Source organism: Myxine glutinosa, chromosome 11, assembly GCF_964187855.1.
Source record: "Myxine glutinosa chromosome 11, kmMyxGlut1.1, whole genome shotgun sequence".
Lineage (NCBI taxonomy): Eukaryota > Metazoa > Chordata > Myxini > Myxiniformes > Myxinidae > Myxine > Myxine glutinosa.
In genome coordinates, this window is record NC_136271.1 from 52691010 (window position 1) to 52718742 (window position 27733).

General features: G+C 42.8%; 1 protein-coding gene across 3 annotated transcripts in view; it reads right to left on the reverse strand.

Annotated features, from left to right (window-relative positions):
* Positions 1 to 27733, reverse strand: part of LOC137436662 (receptor-type tyrosine-protein phosphatase mu) — a 571417-nt gene that overhangs the window by 386554 nt on the left and 157130 nt on the right. For all 3 annotated transcript variants that reach the window (XM_068130656.2, XM_068130657.2, XM_068130658.2), the window contains one exon: positions 26781 to 26950. In XM_068130656.2, the coding sequence (XP_067986757.2) occupies positions 26781 to 26950 (170 nt within the window). The remainder of the gene's footprint in view (positions 1 to 26780; positions 26951 to 27733) is intronic.

Here is a 27733-nt window from a genome sequence, read left to right on the forward strand (position 1 = left end):
GGGGACTGTAAAGTTACAAGGGGGCATCGAGGACCTGACGCAGGAGGTGGAACAGCTGACGGAGGGACAAAAAGAAGTAACGGAGCAGGTTCAAAGGAACACTGCGGTACTAGGAGGGTTAAGAGCGACACAAAACGACATAAAAAATGACTTAATAGCGACACAGAAGCAATGTCAGATGGTACGTGAGGGACTGACAACGAGGTTGGAGGAGGTGATAGAGGTAATGGAGACGAAGGACCGGCAGGTGAGGACGCACATGGAAACGGTCAAGGTAGCCTTAGAGGACGAGCTTGAGGAGACGTACCGGGGAATAAAAGAGGTGAAGCAGAAATTAGAAGAAGTGGAAGAAGGGGTGAGCGAAATTAAGAAGCGACGGAGAGGGGATAAGAAAGAGATAAAAGAGGAGGTAAAAGAATTGGTCCAAAGTCTGTGTTTGGATCGTGATGATGTGCTCATTAACCGGATGAGGGATTCGCAGGTGATGGAGGAGAAGCGAAGAGAAAGAGGACCCGGTGTAAGTGATGACCAATATGGTCGTGCGTATGATGCGCCAGGTGATTTAATGAGCTTGGGGGTCGAGATGGACCCGGGTGTTCGTGAGAGGCCGTTGGTGAAGTGTGCGACAGGTCTGGTGTGCGACAAAGGAGGTGTGCGAGAAAGTCCGACTCTGGGGTGTGTGAGGAAAAAGTGCGTGCCAAGGAGTGAGGGTGCTGGCGAGAGTGAGTCGGTCGTAGCGCGTGTGCGAGGGAGCACATGGAAGCGCGGTGTGGTAAGTGTTACAGAGGGTGTGACGGGAGAGTGTGCGCAAGAGTGTGCGCGAGAGAGGTGTGTAACGGACGGGTGCATGAGGAAAGAGTGCGCTGTCAAGAGTGGAGGTGAGAGTAGTAAGAGTGACACGGAGTGTGAGTTGGTTGTGACAGGTGAGAAAGGAAGCACACCTGGAATGGTAGAGCGTGTGTGGGAATACACGCTGGAATTGGTAGTGAGGCACGTGGTTGGGTGTGCGAGTGAGGGCACACCTGTGATTGTCACAGAGGAGGGGGCGCGAAGAGGTGTGTTGGTGAGGTGTGCGACCAACGAATGTGTGCCAAAGTGTTCGGTGGTCAGGTGTGTGACCAAGGCTGGGAGTGGAATGAGTGTACCTGGGTGTGTTAGAGAAGGTACGACAAGGAGCATGGAAACGGCTGGATGTATGAGCACGAAAGGGGTAGCATATGCTTGTAAGCATCCAGGTGAGGCATCGACGGGAACCGGGTTAGAGGTTAGGTCGACTTTTAGCCGAAGCGGGCCCTCGGTGCGTGCCGGGCTTCGCGTGCCGCGAGAACCAGCGGGGATCCGAGCCACGGCGGGTTCGAAAGGACCGCCGTGCGCGATCCACGCTGGGCCTCGCGTGGAACGGCCCGCGTCCAGGCTCCACTAGGCGGAGCGGGCAGCCCGATAGGAAGGGTCGTCATGGCGACCACTTTCTGTTGAGACGTGCCGGCAGGTCGAGGTCGGGACATTGGATGGCTCCACGCCAAGGTGGTGCGTGGGGTCTCGGGCCGGGTAAGCCCCCGTCCCTGCCCCGAATGCGGGACATATCCAGCCGCTGGCACCAAACAACCCGCATGCATGGCTTGGCTGTACGAAGCCGAGCAGTAGAAGTGAATTGGCGCACCGAGAGGCATTAGTAAGTAGACTGTAATGACGAGGATAGTGTTTTGGCCCCGAAATTAGAAAAGGCGAAATTTGATGATTGGCAAAGGATTGGCAGTAATGATTGGCAGATGATGAGTAGTGATTGGCAATTTTTTGATTTGTTGAAATTTGATGTGCCAAATTGTAGTGGGAGATGCCCGATGTGGTGGGATGGCAACTCTGTCATCCCTCACAAACAAGTGGGGCAAAGGAGCTATAGATTATGGGGTGATGGCGGTGAAAAACTAGCCCGGGTGGTTAGGTTATATTGTGTGTAGGGACCTAGAAGATGACATTAGGTAACGTTAAGATTAGTTAGTGACAAGGATACCTGTAGTGGGGACGCAGGTAGTTTAGTGTGGATGATAATGACGTGGGAGCGCAATAGTTTAAAGGGACGACTGGAAGCGCAAGTTTCAGAGGGAGTAGTTAGCTGAGATGATGCTGTGTGAGAACTGGACAGGTGTGTGGAGCAGTGGATGAGTAGTGAGTGTTGTGGATCAGCGCGAATGCGCTTGGGGAGAGAAGCGTGCAGGTGGCACCAGGTGTGTGAGCACAGGTGTGCGAGTACAGGTGTGTGGAATATATGGAGTAAGTGGTACGGAGTGGAGTGGATGGTGCGAAGGTGTGAATGGGGGAAGAGTGGACCCCATCACGGATACCCGGGGCGGGTAGTGTAAGTGTTAGGTAGAGGGAATAGGTAAATTGTGGTTGGATATGGCATTTGTGGTGCGGTTGCAGAATGGTATTGTGGATGGGTGCATTAGTGTTGTGGAAATGGCTGGGCGTGTAGCCTGTTAGTGTGTGTAGTTGGTTTGGGCACTCCACCACTTTGAGGATGTCGGCCAGGTGAGGCCGCAGGTGGGCTCTGGGAGCCGGTAGAGTTGTGGATGGGGCCCGAGGATCCGGAGGACGGACCCGGGTAGCCCAGTGCCAGAGAGGGCACCGAGTGGGGAGAGCGCCAGAGGGCCTTCCCTAGGTAGATAGGTTAGGGTAAGGAGCAGGTAAGCTCGGAGGCAACTGCAGTGGTGGAGGTGTGCAGGTGGGTAGACCTGCTGGGGAGAGCTACACGTCGCAGCCCAGAAATTGTGCGAGGGCACCGGGAGATGAATCGGGGGAGTGAGACCCCAAATGGAGAAGCACCACAGTTTGGTCAATGGGAATTGGTTTTTAGAACCATAGTGTAAGTTGCCAATGGATTGGGCAGGGAAAGACCCCGGGTAATGTAAAGTTGTTAAAGTCATTTAGGAAATAGTTAGGATTGATGAACCTGTCGCACCATACGCAGCCACTTACCTGTGGTGATGATGATGACTCCACACCTGTGTTTTCTTTGTTCTGTGTGCAGGAAATGAGAATTGCTGTTGGATTTGTGAGAGGCATCATGACGTGGATGAGACATTGGGGTGATTCCATCTCTCCCTCCTTAGGAGGGACTGATGATGAATTGGTGATGGCAAATTTTGATGTTGAGTTGGAGATGGCAAATTTTGATGAGAATTGGAAATAGCAAATTTGATTGGTTAGGAGTGGGAGAAGACGAATTTGGTTTATGGGAGGAACGGGGGTAGGGGACGTTTGTTGATTAGTAAAGTAGATGTTTATGGGTAGTGTTGTGTTTTGTGGATACAGTAAGGGGGTAAGGGAGGGGCAATGTAGGTTACCTGGTGGGGGGGGGGGGGGCGATACGGTAGGAAACGTACCCTGTCTCACCTGGTTCCCATGTGCCCCCAGTGTGCATTACCTGGGGTATTGCGTGCACTTTTGCGCCCTTACCACCTTACTCACTTGTCTTCTTCTTTTGTCTCCCACCTCCCGAGGATCTGGCTTTGGGGCAGAGATAGAGGAGAGAGAGGTGCTGGCTCCGCAGTTGTGGGCCTGCACTTTCGCTGCTTGCTGCCTGGATCGATACACCATATGGACCGCAATTTTTGTGGCCGCCCCACCATGGACCGCAGTCTTTGCGGCCAAGCACCACCCGTCGATGGACCTATGGGTCAACGTGGCAGCCTATGCCAAACAGGTGAACCACTTTAGGTTGGCCCCCTGACGGCCACTATACAGAAAATGGGACGCGGTTGGCGCCTTTCTTTATTTTGAAGGAAGCCAGAACACCAAGTGGGCTCCAAGGCAAGACCAGCGGCAGAACATCGGCCCGGCTGCGACACCACCGTGATGTTGAGCACTTTATTGGTGCACCGGATGGTGCTTGACTATGTTATGGGTGGTGCTTTTGGTGCTTGGATTGGGGTGCTCTGCACATTATTAAAGGCCGTAGGGCCACAGAGCACTGCGTGGGTTGGTGTATCGATGCTGGCATGCGTGCTCTCTCTATGCATAACATCTGATGTGTTCCTCCAAAAACAGGTCTGGATCGTAGTGTAAATATCAGAGTAGTCTGTGTAAATAATGCTCCCTACCGGCTGTATGTTTAGTTTGAGGATTCTTTCCGCGATTCGGTTATCCTTGGGTGTGTTTCTGTGAGGGAGAAGGGGTGCAACGTCGCAGGGGACATATTTACTCATTTGTGAACATCTGTAAACCTGTCGCACTCAGGGTAGAGTTAATAGTAGAGGGAACTACATCTGAGTGCCACACTAAAGTAGGTAAAATTTATCGGGTCGGGAAAGGCCCGAGGTAGAGAAGGTGCAATGTTGCGGATATGGATTGGCCTCCATCCATATCCGCTTGTAAATATTCCCCTATTCCCCAATACTCCCCAACTATCCCCAATCCCCCATTCCTAGTCCCATTGTCTGTAAACAACACTCTGAAGCAACCCGACCTTCCCCTTTTTCCCCATTAAATGTCGTGCCCAGGTTCACCGCATCTCACGTAGACAACTATAGGACATCTTGCTAGTTATTCTTAGTCTATGTCAGTTAAGGGACTCGTTTCATTAATTCTGACTCTTCGTTGCACCAGAATGTGATTGTATGGCACCAGTAGTAAGTTTAGGACTCCCCAATACCTCCCCGCATCTCTTCCTCATGAAACAACACACCAACAACAACAACAGCGGCGCGGGGAGTGCGCGTCCTCACTCCGGCTTGGTTAGCCGCCATTGACCATGTGCTCCGACGGGGTTACCACGCAGGGGCTGACTGTCAGCTCCTCGTCAAGGGCGGAGCCCAGTAACCCCCCGCACCCAATAAGAAGCGGCGGACCGATTCCATCTGGGGCGGAGCTAACGAGCCGAGGGCGTGTCACTCCCCGCTGGACATGCGCAGGAAGACGGAGGTGACGTCAGATGCGCCTCAGCTACGAAGAAGAAAGGACGCCACCTCCTAGCGCTGAGAGATACCTCCCGCCTCTCTGGACCGGACCGGGTCGATTCTGCCCCTGAGCCAAGGTGCACCTTGAGCCATCGACTACCTGCCCTTCCTTGCCATCAATCCCTGTGTGAGTCAGTCTTGTCCCGTTTGTCTGTGGTCTGTCGGGGCTAAGATAAGACCGTGTTTAAGTGCCCACCTTTCTGTGCTGTACCTCTTGTGCCGTGTAATCTAAACGTTCTGCATATCCCATATTATATCCTCCTCCGGAGGTCTTGAGAACTGTACCCCTGGTGTCGTGTCATTTAACCCAGCCGTTGTGTCCTTTCCTTCATTGATTTAGCATAGCGCGATTCGGCCAACGTTCGAGTGTAATCGGGTAACTTGTGCGAACACGGCGGCCATTCCGCTCGGCCCATCATAACATCTTAATAAGTCGTGTCCGTAACAATATATATATATACTGTATATATATACTGTATATATATATATATATATATATATATATATATATATATATATATATATATATATATATATATATATATATATATATATATATATATATATATATATGTCATCATATACACATATACATATATACATACACACACATATATACATATACACATTTCTACATACATACACATATACACACACACACACACACACACACACACACACACACACACACACACACACACACACACACACACACACACACACATATATATGACACGAGATCCAGAACCTCATTAACTTTATTCGGGATGTTTGAAAGAATTTTGCACATTAAAATCCTCTCTGTGTTTGTCCTCTTCTTCAGTCTATTCAGCCCGTTGTTGATTGAGCTCTATCTGGTCCTCATTGGTTAAACTCTCCCCATGAGAGTTCAAAAACTCCTCCACATCTCCTGCATTGACTTCGTCGAATCCCACTTCGTTGGCCATCTTGGCAATTTCATTGTGCAGTGTGGATAGCTCAGGTTTGAATCCTATGAAGTCGTTGATGCACTTGTGGAAGTGTAACTCAGTGTAACTTATTGATTGGCACTGGTAACTCATTGATTAAAGACTGGTAACGATTTCGTAAATGGATGCCAAGAATGTGCACGAACATGGTAATCTCTTGTCCACCTGGTCACAGCCCCAGGCTGGAGCACCCCCCTATCGTTTGGTAAACGGAACTCGCAGCAGGAGGGGAGCGAGCTGATGCCAGGACTCGGTGCATGCATGACCTCGGGGCATTAGCGGAGAAAGGATTAACATTCAGCGGACAGGGGATTAACTCCAGTTTGTCCATATAAACCAGAGCAAACATTGAGTCAAGGAGACTTGTCACCAGAAGCTCTGACCGACGGAACGGACGAGCACTCATCATCAGACCCTCTGCCCGACGGGAGTGGCGGAGGAACATCGGCCGAACGAGAAGGACCATGCGAATAGAGTTAACCTGGTCCATTGAGTTAAACGGTATTATTTGGTAATGGAATGAAGTGAATAACCAGTTAATAAACCAGACCTTTTGTAAAACCTGTGTCCGGTCATTGGAGTCTTGAGTCTCCCCCACTACTTCCCCTACAATATGGAGGCACCGCTGACATCAATTGGACACAAACAAGTCTTTAAAAGGTAAGTGTGTCTTGTTTTTGTCCAGTATGATCTCCGAACCTGGGAATAGTTTTGTACATACATGGTGGAGGAGGTGGTCTGGGGCTTCCTTGCGCACCGATGCCGCGATATAGGTGGCGTGATGAAGTCACGAATGGTACTTCGATAAACGATTGTAGCTATTATTCGTGTTTTTCTAAATGATTTCTGTAAATACGTATTTTTTTGCGCTGTCTAAATAAAATGCACCAGGTCGGCGCTGGTCATTAAGGGCCTTACTGTGACCTGGGAGCAAACGGAGCATGAGTGCACCATGCGACCATTTGCTTCCAAGTCGTGTAAGGCCGGTACACTCGTTTACACACCCGTACACGTGTAAAGTAGTTGTTTTTTTTTTGCACTTGCTCAAAGCACGCGACTTGCTCGGCGTGCGACAGGAAGCCGGGAAATGGAGTTATATTTATATATATATATTTTTACCTCATTTCAATTTATGGTATTGCGACAAAACGGCTTATATCTTTGGAACGACTGGTCGGATTTAGACAAATTAAACGGAATTTTGTCCAGGTCCATCACTAAGCCTTTGAGACATGCTTCACGGTTGAATGAGGGACAATAATTAAGTGCTTTTGTGGAGAAGCAATGGCAGACCACCCGTTGTCACCACTTTCATGAGCTCAGGGAGGTAAGAATTCCAAATTCCACTCTGATGGCTCAGTGGAAATCGGCAGCAGAGTGGGAATCGGCAGACAATGGAACAGCTAGCGACGAGTGTTTGTGAGTAACAACCACCCTCTGGTCGAGGCTCATAGGAGGGGTGATGCTTACTGATTCGGCACGCTTACAATAGATATTAATGGCGAAGGTTGTGGTTGGTTCGATTTTGCGAAATGGACGTTCTTTGAACGGGTTAAATGAGAATTTTCATATTGGATGTTAAAGCAACGAAGAGTTTTGTGGGATTATGGGGTCATATCGCGACATCATGGGAAAGCTGGTGTTAATGGTGGGATGTCAGAGGTAATGGTGTGGTTTAATGTTCACACTGTTTTGGAAAATAATGCTCGATGCAACATGATCCTAAAAAGAACCCATCCCTACATCTAAGGATCAGGAAGGGAAGGAATGGAAAATTTGAAGTATTAAAGTTACGGAACTCAAAATGTCTGGGTTTGGATGTAGTCATTAAAGGATTGAGTCATTCATTGGTTTGATGATGGTCCTAATATTTTGATAAATGTTTGATAATGGTCCTGGTAATTTTAGTCCTAGGAATAATATTGCTAGTGGTTTGTCTGAAGGCTTTGATGGGTATTTGTCTAAAGCAAACAGCGACTTCTAAGATGACAGACGTGTGAGGTATTTGGCATCGCCAGACTAGCTTATTGGTTTAGGAATGTTTAGAGGTCATTGCAATGTGATAATTACTTGTGATCATTTGTTGTTGGAACGTTTTGGGAACATAATTACAGGAAATGTGTACTGTTCTTGTTTGTTGAGTATGAGAGATAATTACAGGAAATGTGTACTGTTCTTGTTTGGTGATTATGAGAGATAATTACAGGAAATGTGTACTGTTCTTGTTTGTTGAGTATGAGAGATAATTACAGGAAATGTGTACTGTTCTTGTTTGTTGAGTATGAGAGATAATTACAGGAAATGTGTACTGTTCTTGTTTGTTGAGTATGAGAGATAATTACAGGAAATGTGTACTGTTCTTGTTTGGTGAGTATGAGAGATAATTACAGGAAATGTGTACTGTTCTTGTTTGTTGAGTATGAGAGATAATTACAGGAAATGTGTACTGTTCTTGTTTGGTGATTATGAGAGATAATTACAGGAAATGTGTACTGTTCTTGTTTGTTGAGTATGAGAGATAATTACAGGAAATGTGTACTGTTCTTGTTTGTTGAGTATGAGAGATAATTACAGGAAATGTGTACTGTTCTTGTTTGTTGAGTATGAGAGATAATTACAGGAAATGTGTACTGTTCTTGTTTGTTGAGTATGAGAGATAATTACAGGAAATGTGTACTGTTCTTGTTTGTTGAGTATGAGAGATAATTACAGGAAATGTGTACTGTTCTTGTTTGTTGAGTATGAGAGATAATTACAGGAAATGTGTACTGTTCTTGTTTGTTGAGTATGAGAGATAATTACAGGAAATGTGTACTGTTTTGTTTGGTGATTATGAGAGATAATTACAGGAAATGTGTACTGTTCTTGTTTGTTGAGTATGAGAGATAATTACAGGAAATGTGTACTGTTCTTGTTTGTTGAGTATGAGAGATAATTACAGAAAATGTGTACTGTTCTTGTTTGTTGAGTATGAGAGATAATTACAGGAAATGTGTACTGTTCTTGTTTGTTGAGTATGAGAGATAATTACAGGAAATGTGTACTGTTCTTGTTTGTTGAGTATGAGAGATAATTACAGGAAATGTGTACTGTTCTTGTTTGTTGAGTATGAGAGATAATTACAGGAAATGTGTACTGTTCTTGTTTGGTGATTATGAGAGATAATTACAGGAAATGTGTACTGTTCTTGTTGTGATTATGAGAGATAATTACAGGAAATGTGTACTGTTCTTGTTGTGATTATGAGAGATAATTACAGGAAATGTGTACTGTTCTTGTTTGGTGATTATGAGAGATAATTACAGGAAATGTGTACTGTTCTTGTTTGGTGATTATGAGAGATAATTACAGGAAATGTGTACTGTTCTTGTTTGTTGAGTATGAGAGATAATTACAGGAAATGTGTACTGTTTTTGTTGTGATTATGAGAGATAATTACAGGAAATGTGTACTGTTCTTGTTTGGTGATTATGAGAGATAATTACAGGAAATGTGTATTGTTCTTGTTTGTTGAGTATGAGAGATAATTACAGGAAATGTGTACTGTTCTTGTTTGTTGGGTTGTAGTGACGTTTCCACAACGTTGTTTCAACGTTTTTCACATTAGTTTCCTACAACATTGAAATAATGTTGTTGTAAAACGTTTCCACAACGTTGCTACAACGTTTCACTTTCGTTGTTGCAACGTTTTGCTCCAACGTTTTGGGAACATTCAAATGTTGGGTTTTGCTGACGTTTCCACAACGTCGCCACAACGTTTCACTTTCGTTGTTGCAACGTTTTGCTCCAACGTTTTGGGAACATTTAAATGTTGGGTTTTGCTGACGTTTCCACAACGTCGCCACAACGTTTCACTTTCGTTGTTGCAACGTTTTGCTCCAACGTTTTGGGGACACTCAAATGTTAAGTAAATCGGATAAGAATTCACGAGTTATTTAATTATTAGCGATTAATGAAGTACTTATTTAATTAATTACATTTCTTATTAAATTACAGTAATTACATTACAGTAATTACCTGGGGTAATTACAGTAATTACAGTTCCGGTAATTACAGTAATTACAGTAATCATTACAGTAATTGCAGTAATCTTATTACAGTAATTACATTACATTAACTCAGGCACCTTTTGAGTAAGGAAGCTGATATTTGGACATGACACTGACCAAGTGATGTGGCTGTCAAGGAAAATTTTGATTTATTGATTAATCATTTAATAAATTAACTCGTTGATTTATAAATGACTTATTTAATTAAAAGTCCTCAGAGATACATCTTCGGATGAAATACTTGCAGATTGGTTATGCTATGAGCCAATTGATTAAGGAAAATATTTTGTGATGGCCATATTGGCAATTTCGTGGCCATATTCGTGGCAACTCAGTTAGTGCCACTGCACCTTTAAAATGCATCCCTGCGTTCATTTTTCGATCGATTGAGTTGAAATTTTGAACAATCGGATCTGGACTGTCGTTGTTAACGACTCTAGCACGCACTCGTCCAATCAGGATGGAGCGGTATGGTCCCCGGATCATCACTGCCCGCAGTGTTAATTAGTTTTACTTTTTTCTCTTGGTCATATAATTTTGAAGACATGCATGTCATGATAGAGGAAATGTTTGTTCTGTTGAACGGAATAAATGTTGTTTATTTGTGTGGGTGTGTATTTTTGTGTATTTTGGATATATTTTCACGACTAATTCCAGTTAACATCCTGCAAAATTTGCTCGTTTGCTGGCCGAGTCGAAATTGCGTTGAGGTCCTATGGCATGCGCCATTAAAAGCGCTGTGTAATGGTTGAGCTCCCTTTATTTCGTTTTGGTCATGCGGATGAGCAGACAAAGTGACGAATGCTGCGGCCGGAGCAGTAGAAGCGATGTTTTTAATGGAAACGATGTAATGAGTAATTAAAAGTGGTAGGTGGGCAAAACCGCAAAGCATACCTCTTTTAAGGTGTGTTCAAACCCATGAACATTTCAGCAATCAATACGATGCTGAAACGATGTAATTTAATTCAACGTGGTAGGTGGGCAAAACCGCAAAGCATACCTCTTTTAAGGTGTGTTCAAACCCATGAACATTTCAGCAATCAATACGATGCTGAAATGATGTAATTTAATTAAACGTGGTAGGTGGGCAAAACCGCAAAGCATACCTCTTTTAAGGTGTGTTCAAACCCATGAACATTTCAGCAATCAATACGATGCTGAAATGATGTAATTTAATGAGTAATTTAATGAGTAATTTAATGAGTAATTTAATGAGTAATTTAATGAGTAATTTAATGAGTAATTTAATGAGTAATTTAATGAGTAATTTAATGAATAATTTAAGGTGTAATTTAATTGTGTAATATGGTCGACCTTGGGTTTGTTTGGGTTTTGTTGTTTATTTTTTTGTGGGTGTGTATTTTTGTGTATTTTGGATATATTTTCACGACTAATTCCAGTTAACATCCTGCAAAATTTGCTCGTTTTCTGGCCGAGTCGAAATTGCGTTGAGTTCCTATGGCATGCGCCATTAAAAGCGCTGTGTAATGGTTGAGCTCCCTTTATTTCGTTTTGGTCATGCGGATGAGCAGACAAAATGACGAATGCTGCGGCTGGAGCAGTGGAAGCGATTTTTAATTGTTCAATGATTATTCGATATTGTTATGACTTATTGTCAATAGGTATACTAAGTGGCCATGAGGTAGCCTGTTGCTATGTACAGTCTTATTCTATTGTTGATTATACCACATAGCTGTGGTGATAAAGGAAATGTTCGTTTTAAATAGATGATGGTGATAGGACCATGACTATAAAATCATGATGATTATTATGAATGATATCATAGGGTTCAAATGCAGAATGATTGCATGAACTTGGGAAAGAACTTTCAAGCCCTATGGGATAAATTGGGTGTTACAAGCGATGGAGTTTCAAAATTTAGCATGATTGAAGGAATTTTACAGTCTTATTTCAGGAGTTTTACGAAATTTATATTGCCAAGACATTTTGGGTACTATTAAAAGAAAAATGATGAGATATTTTTCCCAATGAACTTTAATATCTGCCATCCATTTTGGCTGTCTCACGAATGAAGGATGAGTTGCCTTTAGTGGTTGCAAAGAAAATTTGTGGAGACCAGGCAAAATGGGGAAATATGTCAGATATGACCCTAGGACAGGACGGTGATTCATCAATTGACATGAGGTATGAACCAGAGGTGACGACCGATGAGATTCGATCTCAGTCAATGGATGGACCTGTCCTGACATCATTGGGGAAAGGGCTTATGCAAGGAGTCATCCAAAATGATTAATTTGATTTATTGATGAATATTGATGAATTAATTGAAATTGAATAATTGATTGAATTGTTGATTGATTGAATCTAATTGAATAAATTTAATTGAATAAATTTAACTAAATAAATTGAACTGAATAAATTGAATTGAATATATTGATTGTTTGATTGATGAAAATGCGGTCTCAAGAAAGAAGCTTTAATATCTTTGTGAGATATTATCAATGTGAAGACAACCTTGGAAAATTGAGCAAGGTGGTGAGTTTATATATAGATATATATGTGCGGTTACCATTGTATGATTTCCCCTTCAACAGAGCGGACACCTGAGGATTCACCCATTTCATACTGACCCTTTGGCTCATCTGCAAATACTGATCTGTGAGATTGGATTGTGCAAAAGCCACAGGTGAGAGAGATTCTCTGGAAATCACCGTGTGAACAGGTGGAGAGATCCTTCCTGGAAGTACGAGTGAAGCTTTAGAGGAACAAACTACAACACATCCAACGCTACTTTGATAAAAGGCAGAATGGAAAATGGAGCCTGCAAGAATACACAAGGACAACCAGAGATTCCACAAAAAGGTACTTGTACACATCATATGTACGACCGTTATGGTGCCGAAGCTATAAGGCAGGTCGAGAATTGGTATTTGTGGACAAAGGGACATGATGAGGAGTTTCCAAGAGATGGTACATTTGAGCGAAGTCGATTGGAAAGATTGGAACAAAGATTGAAAGCCAGGAAGAGACAGAATCTAACGGTAGACTGGCTTGCATTCCATCTTTGGGATGGTGAATCCAGACAACGGGAACAGCAAGAACGGATAACGGATCTAGAACTTAAAATAAAAAGGATACAGGATACAGTGGAGGAGACAAATGCACAACTGCCCTCGAAATTAGGAATGAAAGGGACAGTTGTCCCATCTGATTTCCAGTTGTCTCCCCAAAAAGGACGGTACAGAGAATTTTTTCGTGTTTCGGGAGATAACGAGAGATTGCAGTGGCAACTCAGGGATGTAGAGATGCAGCCCAGCAATACAAGTGCACAGGTGCACAGACCAGACAACGACAGAAACCGGTGTTTCAAGTGTGGACGGATGGGACATTGGAAAAGAGGATGTCCGTATACCAAAAGGAAGACAAGTTCATAGGGTAAACCAAGATCAAGGGTACCAGGGCTGACCGATACCTCAGACAATGGTTAGGCCTTCATTGCGACAAATCCCAAATGACGATTGGCCTCAACAAATTAGATTACTGGACAAACATGAATAACTGTCGATGATTCTTGGGTCTGAAAAGTTTTCGGAGCAAGAATTATTCATTTTTCTTTTGCTTGTAAGCAAATTGATAATTAATTGATCAAATGCTGAAATTGGATCTTTTATGTTGGGCACAAAATTTTAAATTTACAAAGTTTGGAACAATTGCTTTGCAATTTTTTGGCAAACCAAGTGACAAGAGTCACATCATGATCAGGTGGGAATTTCCGACTATTGTTCCACACGATTGATAGGTCAGTGACAAATGGGTGGGTAGTCAAATTTGGATAAATTATTGTGGGAACTGAAAGGGTAATGTCAATGTGACGTCATAGGGGTTTTCTAAGAATAAACTTTTTGGTCCATTTGTGTATTAGCGCTTATAAAATTGAAGGACAAATTTTGAGAAATTGAAATAAAGTTGACACCCTTCCGGATCTGTAAATAAGGGTTCCAACGCAAACAAATACGCATAATGCATGTGTGTGTGGGTATTTTGTGTGTCAATGTTAGTGTTTTTGTGTATCAATCTTACAAGATTGTTGACACCGACAGTGTGCCTTGTCTGAAAAAAAATAGATAGTTCCATGGGGATGGGATCGCATATCGAGAGAATTCGTAAAATAAAAAATAGAAATATAATTTGATTATGAAAATTATCACTTTTGTCAAGGGAGATGGAGAATAAAGATTTGATTTGCTGAGTTATGAGCAGCTATTCATTAATAGTAAAAATTGGGAGTAATCTTGGGATTCCATTGTGATCGAATTTATATGAGAATCAAAGCTATTTATGGATATGAGCTTCATAAAAATGTGGGAGTACAAAATTAGCCAAATTTTGGAGAGGTCTTACACTGACTTCCCAGAGTACTCTGCTCATGGATTTTTATATATATAAACTTGAATTTTATCAGCATATAAATTGTGCTGTATGTATGGATGTGTTTTAGGCATAGATGATATGGGAAAATAGTAAAGAAAATTTTGCTGGTTTGAACTATTCTGAGTTTTTCAGTTCTGGAGTTCAAACAAAGTCACTGGTTAACAGATGAGAAAGGATAGTGAATAAATTATTCGATGCTGGGTAAATTAAGTACGATATTACTAAGACTTATGAGAGCTATTGTTCTTCCTTACAGCAGTGGAAAATTATTGGGAAAAATTAGATCCAACATCATGAATCTATAAAAGAATGTGATAGGGATAATATCCTCAATTTGTACTAATTATTTGATTGTGGGTAAAGGAATTAATTTATCGTAGTGGATTGTTAACAGCAGCCTGAAAATGTCCTGAGAGTGTGCATCCATGTAATCAGAAATCCCAGATTTGTTTTTACAAACAACATTTTGGTAGAGGTCTTGTGTGGACGAACACTTCCTTGGTAGATAAAAAATGGTACTGCATGCTGGCAGCCACTTTTGCGGCCAGTTAGGCAAAACAAATTGAGAGGAAATTGTAGTTAAATACGTAAGTTACACATGGCTATTTGAAAAAAAGGAAATTTGTTGAGATGGGAAACATTTGTCGAAGGTTTATTAAAGTGTTATAATATGACATGTGGCAAGGCAAACTATTGGATGGGAAAATTAGATCTGGCTATAGAATAGATTTATTGACCCCTTGAAGTTAATTCTTCGAATCATTGTTTCACTGGCATTTTTGTTCAAATTGGAAATAGTTTGGTAGAGCTTTGGTTAAAACCTTTGGTTGCGGTATCTTGGAACGAAATGATAAACCATAGGAGATTGATAAGAATAGAAACGAATATGGACCCAAAATAGAAAGTTGGATTCATGCCTCTCATTGCAAGCAAGCACATGGGGCTAAGGTGGACGATCCCACAGAAAATGAGGCTGCACCTAGCAGCCCAGCAGAACATTCAGTGGCAGATAAATGATAGTCGTGATTTACAGTCATTTGAATTACATTTTAACACCCCTTGCATTGATAAACATTACATTTTCAACATGTGATATTCCTACTTGGGATAGTGACATTTATTTGCCTACATGACATACAATTACCTGCTGATATTAATACAACATGAGTGAAAAATGTATCACAACTACACTCATGATCAGGGGATTGAGTTCAACCCCGGGAGATAGGGGGATCAGGGTAAGACAAATAATCTGATTTATGTTACATATTAAGGGATTTTCTTTATTTACCTTTTAGGAAGCTTGTTAGTTTGGTATATAATGTTGAATGTCATCGACATATAATTATGTCATAGGTATGAATATATACAAGGAGTAGCAGACTTGTTTGTTGGTTTAGTAGTTATATTGGCAATTGTTTTAGTGGTGGCTTGCTTGAAAGCCTTAGTGACGGTGTATTTGAATAAGGTAACCAACAACACGATGATAACGCATGAAGTGACAAATGAGGAAAGAAATGTGGAACCAGAAAAGGAAGACTTTATGGCGGCATAAATACTGAGATTAAAAGATTAAATCAAGTGATGTTGCAAATGAATACAGTAGAATTAAGATAATGGCATAACAACAATGTTATGAGTTGTGTCAAGTACAATATCAGTGAACTCATATCACCACGAGTGACACACTGTTAAAAAAAAAAAAAAAAAAAAAAGGAAAAAGAAAAGTGGAGAGGAATTATGGTAATAATACATTATGCTTAATTTGTTGGTTTGGGAAAATTGTTGTTGGGAATTAGATATTCCCGTTTGTGATTGTAATCATATACAATTTATTTTCTTAGAGTAGTGCTAAAATACCTGCATGAGTTAATTTTTGAACTATATTAACCTGAAAGCAATTGTGGATGCTATTCTTAGTTTAGTAGTGAAATACATACCTGATTGAATATTATTTGTGTGACGCATATAAATGAATATAACTTTTTGAATGTGTTAAGGAAAAACAACAAATTGTTGAATGTGAAACTGTCGGAAGATATACATGATTATGCTGATTTCATGGTAAGATGTACCCTATCTGATTCAGTGTGTGTGGAAAGCAGATTCAGATGTGACTGAGCATAAGGATAAGACGAGATCACATTTTGAAGGGAGTGCTAACGGAATTGGGAAGAAGTTCGAGAAAGAAAATTTGTGGCTAAAAATGAAGTTAATCATGGCATACACCCTCTTTCTCAAAGAATGATGAAGACATTCTCCCGTGTAACTTGGAGATGAATGCTTACCTTCACCAAGGAAATTTATGTGACCATTTGCCTGGATCACACTGCAACATATGAAAGAAAGGCGATCACTTACTCTTGTTCGAAGGCTTCGAACATTCATCACATCAGAAGTTGCAGGACAACGACATTTTACCCGCAACCTCTGTGAAATGCGGGGACATATGTTATTACTTCACCAACTTCCGGGGAGCCAGCATGGAGCTGCAAACCAATGGCTGTGCCTTTTCACAACAACTGTGCGCGATTCTGCGGGCCACTCCTGGTATGGACCATGGATGACCTGAACACCATGGTCCCAACATCATTGTGGATGCATCCGGCATCCCTGTTCCACATCTTGCTGGCCAATCAACGTCACACCAATACTTGCTGCCCACTCACAATGAGGGAGGAGGCAAGTCGACTACAACTGGGTGAAGGCCTTGTTCAGGAATTACAATGGTTTACAGCAAAAAGTGGCAAGAATGCTACAAGGAGAGCAGGGTCAGTCTATGACTCCGCAATGTTACCACAACAGCGAAATCCTACACGAAGTAGTGCAGGAGCTATGAAGACATTAGGAGAAAATGTTTCATACCTGAATTCAAACACAAGTGATCAGCCCTTCCTTTCAAACAAAGTCAACATTTGTGTGGAGGCAAACGTTTTTGCCAGATGGTGCAGATGCTTTACAAAACTTGAAAATGAAGTGAAATTGTTGTATCTTGGTGATGGTGAAGTGTTGTTTTGAAAATATATTTGTGATGCAAATGCAATAGATTGAACAATATGGAAGGAGTCAATGACCAACGAAATGTTTTGTGATTCTTGCAGGATGACGGTGTATGCCTAAGGGAATTTGATTACCAAAGTTATGATTATTTACTTATACTTGTAATGATGTTTACTTGCAGTGATTGATTATTAACTTATACTTGTAATGATGTTTACTTGTAGTGATTGACTGTTTACTTATATTGATGTTTAGATTAATGGTTAATATAAACAAAAACAAAAAGATGAGGGAATTGTGGAAGTGTAACTCAGTGTAACTTATTGATTGGCACTGGTAACTCATTGATTAAAGACTGGTAACGATTTCGTAAATGGATGCCAAGAATGTGCACGAACATGGTAATCTCTTGTCCACCTGGTCACAGCCCCAGGCTGGAGCACCCCCCTATCGTTTGGTAAACGGAACTCGCAGCAGGAGGGGAGCGAGCTGATGCCAGGACTCGGTGCATGCATGACCTCGGGGCATTAGCGGAGAAAGGATTAACATTCAGCGGACAGGGGATTAACTCCAGTTTGTCCATATAAACCAGAGCAAACGTTGAGTCAAGGAGACTTGTCACCAGAAGCTCTGACCGACGGAACGGACGAGCACTCATCATCAGACCCTCTGCCCGACGGGAGTGGCGGAGGAACATCGGCCGAACGAGAAGGACCATGCGAATAGAGTTAACCTGGTCCATTGAGTTAAACGGTATTATTTGGTAATGGAATGAAGTGAATAACCAGTTAATAAACCAGACCTTTTGTAAAACCTGTGTCCGGTCATTGGAGTCTTGAGTCTCCCCCACTACTTCCCCTACACACTCCACCCAAACCTTCCTCCAAACACCGTTCATACAGTTGTCTGTGACTTCCCTCCTGGCCTCAGCGATGTTTCCAATGGCTTTCATGATGTTAAAAGACTGCCAGGAGTATAAAATGGATTGGCTCTCTTTGCTATCAGTCTCACAGATTAGCTGAGAAGAGGTGTGTAGCAAGTAGTAAGCCTTGAATGCTGTGATGGCACCCTGATCAATCAGCTGTAGGAGAGAAGTTTTATTTGGAGGAAGAAACACAACTTCAACTTTCATGTCAGTTGATGAGGCATCGAGGTTGACTGGTTGACCTGGTGCATTGTCTAACAGACAATTTCAACTCGCACTATCTGTCGCCAACTCAATGAAAGGGGGTTCTATGGAAGGAGACCCAGGAGGACCCCACTGCTGAGAGAGAGAGAGAGGCATAAGAAAGCCTGACTGGCATTTGCCAAAACACACCTGAACAAGCCAAAATCCTTCTCTGATAATGTCCTGTGGACAGATGAGACCAAATTAGAGCTTGTTGGTAAAGCACATCATCTCTATGTTCACAGAAAACAAAATGAAGCCTTCAAAGAAAAGAACACCTTCCCTACAGTCAAACATGGAGTAGGTTCAGTGATGTTTTGGGGTTGCTGTGCTGCCTCTGGCACTGGGTGCCTTGAATGTGTGCATGGCATCATGAAATCAGGAGATTACCAAGGAATTTTGGAGCACAATGTTCAATCTCAAGACCGAACTCTCTTATCTGTCTCCCTCTTCCAAATCCTGGTGGCGTCTGGTCAAATCCGTTTCTGGTGTTTGTTCCCCCTCCATCCCCTCCCTTACCTCAAACGGCTACACAGCTGACTCCGCACGTGAAAAAGCTGAATGCCTCAACTCTGTGTTTGCCTCTAAATCTTGTGTCCCAAACCCATCCCTCTCTGTACCCACCATACCCAGTCGTACCCTGCTGCTCCTGGACTCCGTGTCCTTTCCTCCTGACAAGGTGGAAAAGTTTCTGTCAACCCTCGACTCTGATTCTGCAACTGGACCCGACGGCATCAGCCCACGGGTCCTAAAATCCTGCTCTGCTGCTCTATCTCACCCTCTCTCTGTTCTCTTCACCCTCTCTTTTGCTCAAGGTCAACTGCCATCTGCTTGGAAATCAGCCAACATCACCGCTTTGCACAAAAAAGGTGCAAAAACAGATCCTAGCAACTACAGACCAATCAGCCTTCTCCCAATTATCAGCAAAGTCATGGAATCCATCATTGCTTCGGATATGAAATCTTTCCTCTTCTCCAATGGCTTGATCTCTGATCATCAATTTGGTTTCAGACCAGGTCACTCTACTCTGGACATGCTGCTTCTGCTGTCTCAACAATGGATGGAGGTCCTCAATGCCAAGCAGGAAATTAGAGCTGTCTCCCTCGACATATCACGTGCCTTCGACACGGTCTGGCACCCCGCTCTGCTCACCAAACTCTCCTCCTTTGGTATCCATGGAAATCTCCACGCATGGCTGGCGGACTTCCTCTCTAGTCGTCGTCAACGTGTGGCCCTGAATGGGTTTCTCTCATCTCCTCTTCCTGTTCAGGCTGGAGTTCCCCAAGGCAGTGTTCTGGGCCCCGTGCTTTTTCTGGTCTTCATCAATGATCTCTCTGACTCTCTCGAAAATCCTCTCTATCTCTTTGCTGATGACTCCACTCTCTGCCGCTCCATTCCTCTTCCCTCAGATCGGCAGTCTGCTGCCTCCTCACTCTCTGAAGACCTGGACAAAATCACAGACTGGTCAAACAAGTGGAACATGTCTTTCAATCCTGACAAATCTCACACTCTTACTATGTCTCTCCGAAAAGATCGACTGGACAACCCTCCCATCTACTTTCTCAACAATCCTCTCCAAGAAGTTCTGTCGCTCAAGATTTTGGGTCTCACTATCTGCCATGATCTTTCTTGGGAAAACCACATTTCCAAGCTGGCCTCCAAAGCCAGTCGCCGACTGGGCATCCTCCGTCGTGCGAAGTCCTTCCTCGGCACACCTGAGCTCCTCACCACATACAAGGCTTTCATCCGCAGCTCAATGGAATACTGTTCTCCCCTATGGGCCGGTGCTCCTGCCTCACACCTAGCTCGGCTTCACGCTGTTGAAACCAAAGCTTTCAGAATTATTGGAATCTCCCGCGATGAAGCTATCTCTGAGGGCCTTTCACTCACTCACCGCAGGCAGGTAGGTGGTCTTTCTGTCTTCTACCGACTCCTCTCCGGCCTTGCACCCCCAGCTCTCTCTGTGCTCTGTCCCCCAAATATTCCTACAGGTCGCACAAGATCTGCCAGCAACCCTCTGATGGTTAAACTGCCGAAATCTCGGCTCTCTGCTCACCTTCACTCTTTCATTCCTCTTTTCTCCCGCCTCTGGAACAAACTCCCTCACTCCCTTCAATCCCACTCCTCCCTCCAGGTCTTTAAAACAGCTGTTCACCACCATCTCTTATCTTCCCCCATCCAAAACCTTGATCTTTTCTACCCCCGCTAATTCACCCCAGATCCACCTTGTTTGAAATTCCAACTTCTTTCCTGGAAGTCCTGGCAGTGTCCATATGTTTTATACCTCTCCCACCGCCCCCTTCCCACGCCCCCCCCCCCCCCCTAAAGCCCTCGCCCTCTCTCAGATCTCTCGATGTCTCCATGTCTCTCGGTCCCTGCTCTCAAATGTTGTGTTTGTGTCCTTCCCCCTCTCTCCCCATCTTGTCTACCGCTCCCTATGTTATATGTTTTATGTGTCGGTTTGTCTTTCTGTGTGATTAATGTTCGCTCTTTCACGAGCCTCGACCTTGTATACAAAAAAAAAAAAAAAAAAAAAAAAAAAAAAAAAAAAAAAAAAAAAAATCCAGTGTCAGAAAGCTGGGTCTCTGTCGAAGGTCATGGGTCTTGCAGCAGGACAATGACCCCAACCACACTTCAAAAAGCACCCAGGAATGGTTCAAGACAAAACGCTGGACTGTTCTGAAGTGGCCAGCAATGAGTCCGATCGAAATCCCATTGAACACCTGTGGGGAGATCTGAAAACAGCAGTTGGGAGAAGGTACCCTTCAAATCTGGGAGAACTGGAGCAGTTTGCACAAGAAGAGTGGGCTAAACTGCCAGTGGAGAGGTGTAGGAAGCTCATTCATGGCTCGAGGAAGCGCTTGACTGCAGTTATTTTGTCCAAATTCTGTGCTACCAAATATTAAGTCTAGGGTGTCAATAATTTTGTCAATGCCATTTCTTTATATTTTCTGATTTAAAAGGATATATTAAGTTCTGAATCAAAAAACAAAGGATCTGTAATATTAACAGTGAAATATAGAATTGTGGAGACCAAATACTTTTGTCAATTTCAACTTATTTTTCGATAATATTGTGAGTTATTTGAAAAACATGCAAGGGTTCCAATATGTTTGGCCACAACTGTACCTTGTGTCTGAAAGTCAGCTTGAATCTGTTTGACAGTTGATCGAGGTGCTTTCTCCACCATTCGAACAATTCTTCGCTGCAATCTTCGATCAAGTTTTCTCTTGCGGCCACCTTCAGGGAGGTTGGCTACAGTGCCATGGCCCTTAAACTTCCTGATAACATTGCGTACGGTGGACACAGGAACATCAAGGTCTCTGGAGATGGAATTGTAGCCTTGAGATTGTCCATGCTTGGCTACAATCTTGTGTCTGACCTCTTCAAACAATTCTCTGGTTTTCTTTCTTTTCTCCACGCGCATTGTGGTACACACAGTGACACAAAACAGCAGAATGATTCCTTTTCTCCATTCAAACTGGTTGAATGAGTCATTTTTATATTGCAGGCACCTGTAACTCACCGTAGGTGAGTTCAACTCCAAAGTAAAGGAGAATCATCTGCTTGAAATCTAATTATTTCTAACAACTTCTAAAAGGTGCCAATAATATTGTCCGGGCCATTTTAGGATTTCCATGTGGAATAAGTTAAGATTTAGTGATTTTTAAGCATTTTTTGTTTTGTTCCACTGCAAACCAAAGAAATACATGTGTGGATCCCAAAATATTTTTTATTTCAACAATTTTCTGGAAGAAATGGTGCATTATTTGAAAAAAGTGCAAGGGTACCAATATTTTTGGCCACGACTATACGTGTCGTCATGTACTGTAATTGTAAGCTTATACAGTATTACTGCCCAGCTAATAGAACAGTAACCATGATGTGTGTGTGTGTATATATATATATATATATATATATATATATATATATATATTAGAGCAGATTTTATATTATTATTTTGTATTATTTCGAGCATCTATTAAAGCACATTTTATGTTATTTGATTACGAGAGCGCATTGAGCGCTCAGGAAATCAGATGCTCAAATGCAGGAAAACGAACAATGCGAGGGCAGGTCGCTGAACAGTGGAACGCAGATATTCGTTCATGTTCCCATGATACTCTGGCTTTTTTGGTGGCACCATACTGTACTGTATTGTATTGTACTGTATTTGCACACGTTGACCTCCCCCAACTGCGGCTGGTGTGTGTAGATTGCCCAAAATGATTTGTACGTACACATTGTGTTCAGCGTTGTTTCGGCAGTGCTCCGGCATTTAATGATCATTTTTACATTTATTGTGCGGCATCTTCTTTTTAAAGGCTTTATTTTTATTATCACAGTATTACTGTATGTATTTATAGCATCAGTTTATACATTTTTGATTTAAAGAGCACATTTAACAACGTTTTTATGGAAAAAAATAAATAAAAAAAAGGGTTCAATTTGTGTTCGACAACCAATCCATCACATTGCATGTATTTAAAGGGATTTATTGTTCCCGGTTTACAAATATCCAGCTTACAAACACATTTTCAAGAACACATTGTGTTCACAAACAGGGAACTGCCTGGTTACAGCACTTACACTGATACCGTAATGAATATACCGATACCTCATGTACCATACAATATAATATATATATATACTGTATATATATATATATATATACATATATTTCTAAGAATAAACAAAATTATAAAGCTTTTCCTGCAAAATTGTCTTGTGGGCCAAGTGAAAAATGAAGCCAATTTCGAAAAATCACAACTGTGGGTTCAAGCGCATCCTGGTCGGCATATGCCAGCGCTGTTGCTCCAGCCAAGAGTTTCCCCGTGTGGATTCATGCCTGGCAGAAAGGTACACACCCGGCCTGAACTACAGCAAACGACGGTAAACAATTTGTTCTTTATCAAGCAACCCTGCCGAGAGCCTTGACGTGCCACGGGCTGTGGCCCAGCATGCCTTTTCACTGGCTGACAGTTTTTCTGGCATTGTAGACAGGCATTTGGACGCCAACTCCATGTGGGTTGCCTCACTAAATGAAATCGAGGACAGAATTATGCGGCCTAAGTTGGAGTTCTGTATGAAACCTATATGCCATCTTTTCATTTCTCGAGATTTGTGTACAAAAATGGACAAGCCAAGGTATGAATTCAGGAGGATATATAAAGTCTTACATCAGCTCGTCTTCAAATGTGGCCTCTGAACCGGGGAGCTGGGGTTTACCGGAGAACCGAAGGGTTTGGCCCAAGAACAGGAGGGTTTGGTCGGAGAAGCAGATAATTGCTCCTCTCCACCTGTTAAACCCTCATACTTAGGACCAGCTGTCTACCAGTTCCTGCATACCTCCTTTGCGTTGCGTGCTGTTCCCATGCTAGAATGGTTGAAGCATCCGTTTAAGGACTGCCCCCTGCCTTCAATTAGGCCGGAAAATTATCCCTGGCCTGACCACTTCCCCCTTTGTCTGCATGAGATGAAGAGTTCATTGCAATGTCATCACGTTTGCCACTTCCTGTCATCATGCTCACAGTCTTTTGCAACACCAATAAAATGGTGGACACAACAAAGTCCATATGTTGGTGATCTATTGGGATTGAAGTGTTGGGCAGAAGAGAATATACAGGCTGAACAGAAGTGACATAGAAGAAACAATAAAGTGATCAGTCGGATATGATCAAAGGGCATGCATTGCTCAGAAATGCAATATCAGGGTAAGATCAGTAAGATAAAGCTTGGATCAGCATCCAAGAAAATGAAGAACCTCACTAGGAAAGGTCGAGTGGCACCAAAAACAGGACGGCACAACCATACATTTGACGGTATCATTTAGAGCTGGTCCAAAACCTTCGACAAATTTGTACCATTCGGCCAGCACATGCCAGGACACAGTGGTTTATACTCTCTCATTTACACATGAAGCTGCATTTTTATTTCTCCATTCATTTACTACTTACTGAGTACACACAACAGATTCCAGTCATTAATGAGTCTTTTAACTAATTTCTCAGTGAACCTGTCATATATATATATATCAGTGAAGTTCTCAGTGAAGTTCAAAACACACCTGGTCACAAGTGTGCCGCACTGACCGGGTCCTCAGTCGAGGTCCTCAGCATCATCCCGTTTTGGCCCTTCAACCTCGATACGGTCAGCTAAGGTGGGCCAGCAGGGGCACATCCACATCCACATGCAGCAACTGCACCTAGATGCGTACGTACCCCCACCTACAGCCAGTGCGAACAACAACACCTCCACATCCAGAATCCACAGCACCAAACAAACATGGTGGAACACTCAAACACCCACCTTTATACCCTTCACCACTCACCAAAAAACACACCAGATCATTCATACACACACATACACACCCATACACACCCATACACACACATACACACCTACACACACAACACCAACCAACCAACCACCTACCCTTACATCATACACCACTCAACACACAAAAACACACAATCATGCAAATATTAATTCATGCAAAAACACACACCCTCAACCAATCACTCATATACACAAAATAAGAAATAATAATGGTAACAAAAAAAAAACCAAAAAAAAACCACACACAACCAACCTACACCGTTCGACGTGCCTCCGTAAACTTCCTCCATATCCAAAATGAGCCTTTCAAGGCAACCTGGGCCACCTTGTCACACATCCTCCTTCTTTCTGTCCCACACACTCCCAGCCTAGCAAGAAATGCAGAAAAGGAATTGCCAATATACCCTCTACACCCCACCTAAAATGGCTGACACGAAACTCGCCAACCCTTCTCCCGGCACTCTGCCTCCAGCTCACTGTACTTTCCTCTCTTCTTCTCATGCACCTCCTCCATGTTCTCTTCAGTGTAATTACATATATATATATATATATATATACATGTACACATATATAATTGAAACACCGTTAACACAGTCCATGCAAATTACACTGAGACTGGAGAGCAAATTAAATGGTGGTGACTGCATTTGTCTCGTCATACATCCATGCTGCTACACAATCAGGTCACCCGCAGTCCAATGAGGAAGTAGAAATGGCCTTCTGTGATCATGGTTCAGAGCAGAGCGAATGACATGGCCCACTGGAGCACTTCTTCATGGCGTGGTGGTATGAGTGTGTTCCAGCCACTCAAAGTATCCTGGTTTTTCGTTCTTTCATTCAGATGTTGTTTTTACAGCATAGCCCATAGGGCAATGCCATCTGGAAGAGCATTTCAGAAAGGTACACACCCGGTCTGTCCGTTTTGTGTGTGGATGTATGTATGTATATTTTTGTAAATACTGTATGTATGGTATGTTATGTATGGTATGGTACGGTATGGTATGTGTTATGTACGTTATATATGTTATGTATGTTTGTCTGTCCCTTCCGCCAGCATTTTGCAAGTTAATTCCCTTAAAAATTCATTTTATCTGCAACCGTTGGTCCGATTGACAGGAAATTTTCACCATAGGAGCCTCCTCTTGCTGTAATTTTTAAAATGATAATTATGATGCCATAGGTCACATGGTATTTGCACCATCTTGGAAAAACCGAAAAACTTTTCAGCTTTATATCTCCAAAACTGCTCCATGGAAAAGATTGAAAGGTGGCTCTTTGTAAAGTACTCCCCATGGGGAATAACATACGTCAATGATGATGTCGTAAGTGCCTTATATGGCATCATAAATCGACAAGTAGAACGCTTGACCCGATCAGTATGAAATTCCTTGAGGGTGATCTAGGGATAAATTTGTCGAAAAAAAAAATTGATGAAGTCATCGGTCACGTGGTTCGCAGCCATATGCTTACGACATAGCCTGTAAGTTTGCTGTCTGTCCAGTGTATGTATGTCTCTCACAAATGTCCACCAATAAGAGCTGAGGATGTGGTCACATGACAGGGGGACAGCAGATTCTCCACTCAGCAGATCCAAGCCAGGCTACACCGTTGTTAGACTCTATCGGTCTTTTTTGTCATCTTACCTGATAATGGTTATCAGATAACTGCATTCAATACCTGGCAGTCACACACATTCAATTTCCACCAAGACCAATCTGTCCAAATCACTGCACTTGCCCTGCATGATAATTTTGATAACATTCATTAACGTCCTCTGTAACCGATGATGGTAAAAGTAGTTTTTCAGGTGTAAAATATCATGGTAAAACCAGTGAGTTTCATGGGAAGACTTGTGGGTGAAGCAGTACAGGGATGCAACGGAAAGTACGATGTATGCAGGAGAACTCACATCTGCCTGGAGTGGTGCTGTGCGAGTTGTAGTAAGCCAACGGCTCCTCTGTCTGCAGTGCATTCTGCTCTCCAAAATTCTTGTCCGCCGTCTGCACCATCAGCGTCATTTCCTGGCGGCTTCCCTCGCTTCCGCCACCTGTCCCCTCCTTGCGCTTTTTGGCCATTTTCCTGTTGTACAGCAGCAGAAGAACATGGTACTGTGGATACAGCTCAGGAAAGCAAAGTCCAACAACTTCCCTAATTGATATGGCAGTTCAACTTAACGTATTGATATGCTCCTCTAATTGCCATTTTGTACATTTAATGTCTAAAGAAATTGAATGGCAATATTCGAGAAGTTTGTTATAACCTCCCATGGAATAATTTGACCTCTCCTCATTTCCGTCCTTCATCAGATATAAAAACATTAGCCACGTATTTATACAAATGATTATTGAATGAATGAATGAATGAATGAATGAATGATCGTTTTAAGGCCATTTTCCCCCTAGAGCGGGGGTTAGCCTTGCGGGCCCCATGACAATCATGGTTCCCTGTTTGAGGCAATGTTTTTATGGCCGGATGCCTTTCCTGACGCCAACCCTTGGTCACGCTCTTACGATGCGCAGGGATACGGTGTACCTATTCTAAATCGGGGTACACACCGGGATCATTCATCCCAGCAAGCTGGTACTCAATTTGCCGACCTCGGAAGGATGACAGGCTGAGTCAACCCCCCTGGCGTTAATTCAGCGATCGACCGGGATTTTGAACCCAGGATCCTAGGATCCCAAGCCGGCACCCTAGCCGCTAAGCCAACACAAGGCTACAAATGATTATTTATTATACCCATTAAAAAGTCGGTCGATGCACGATAAGTAAATCAAACAAAAATGACACTTTAATTGAGATGACCTTATTGTAGTTTACATTTGAGACAGTACGAACAGCATATTGCATTTGAAAGGAAGA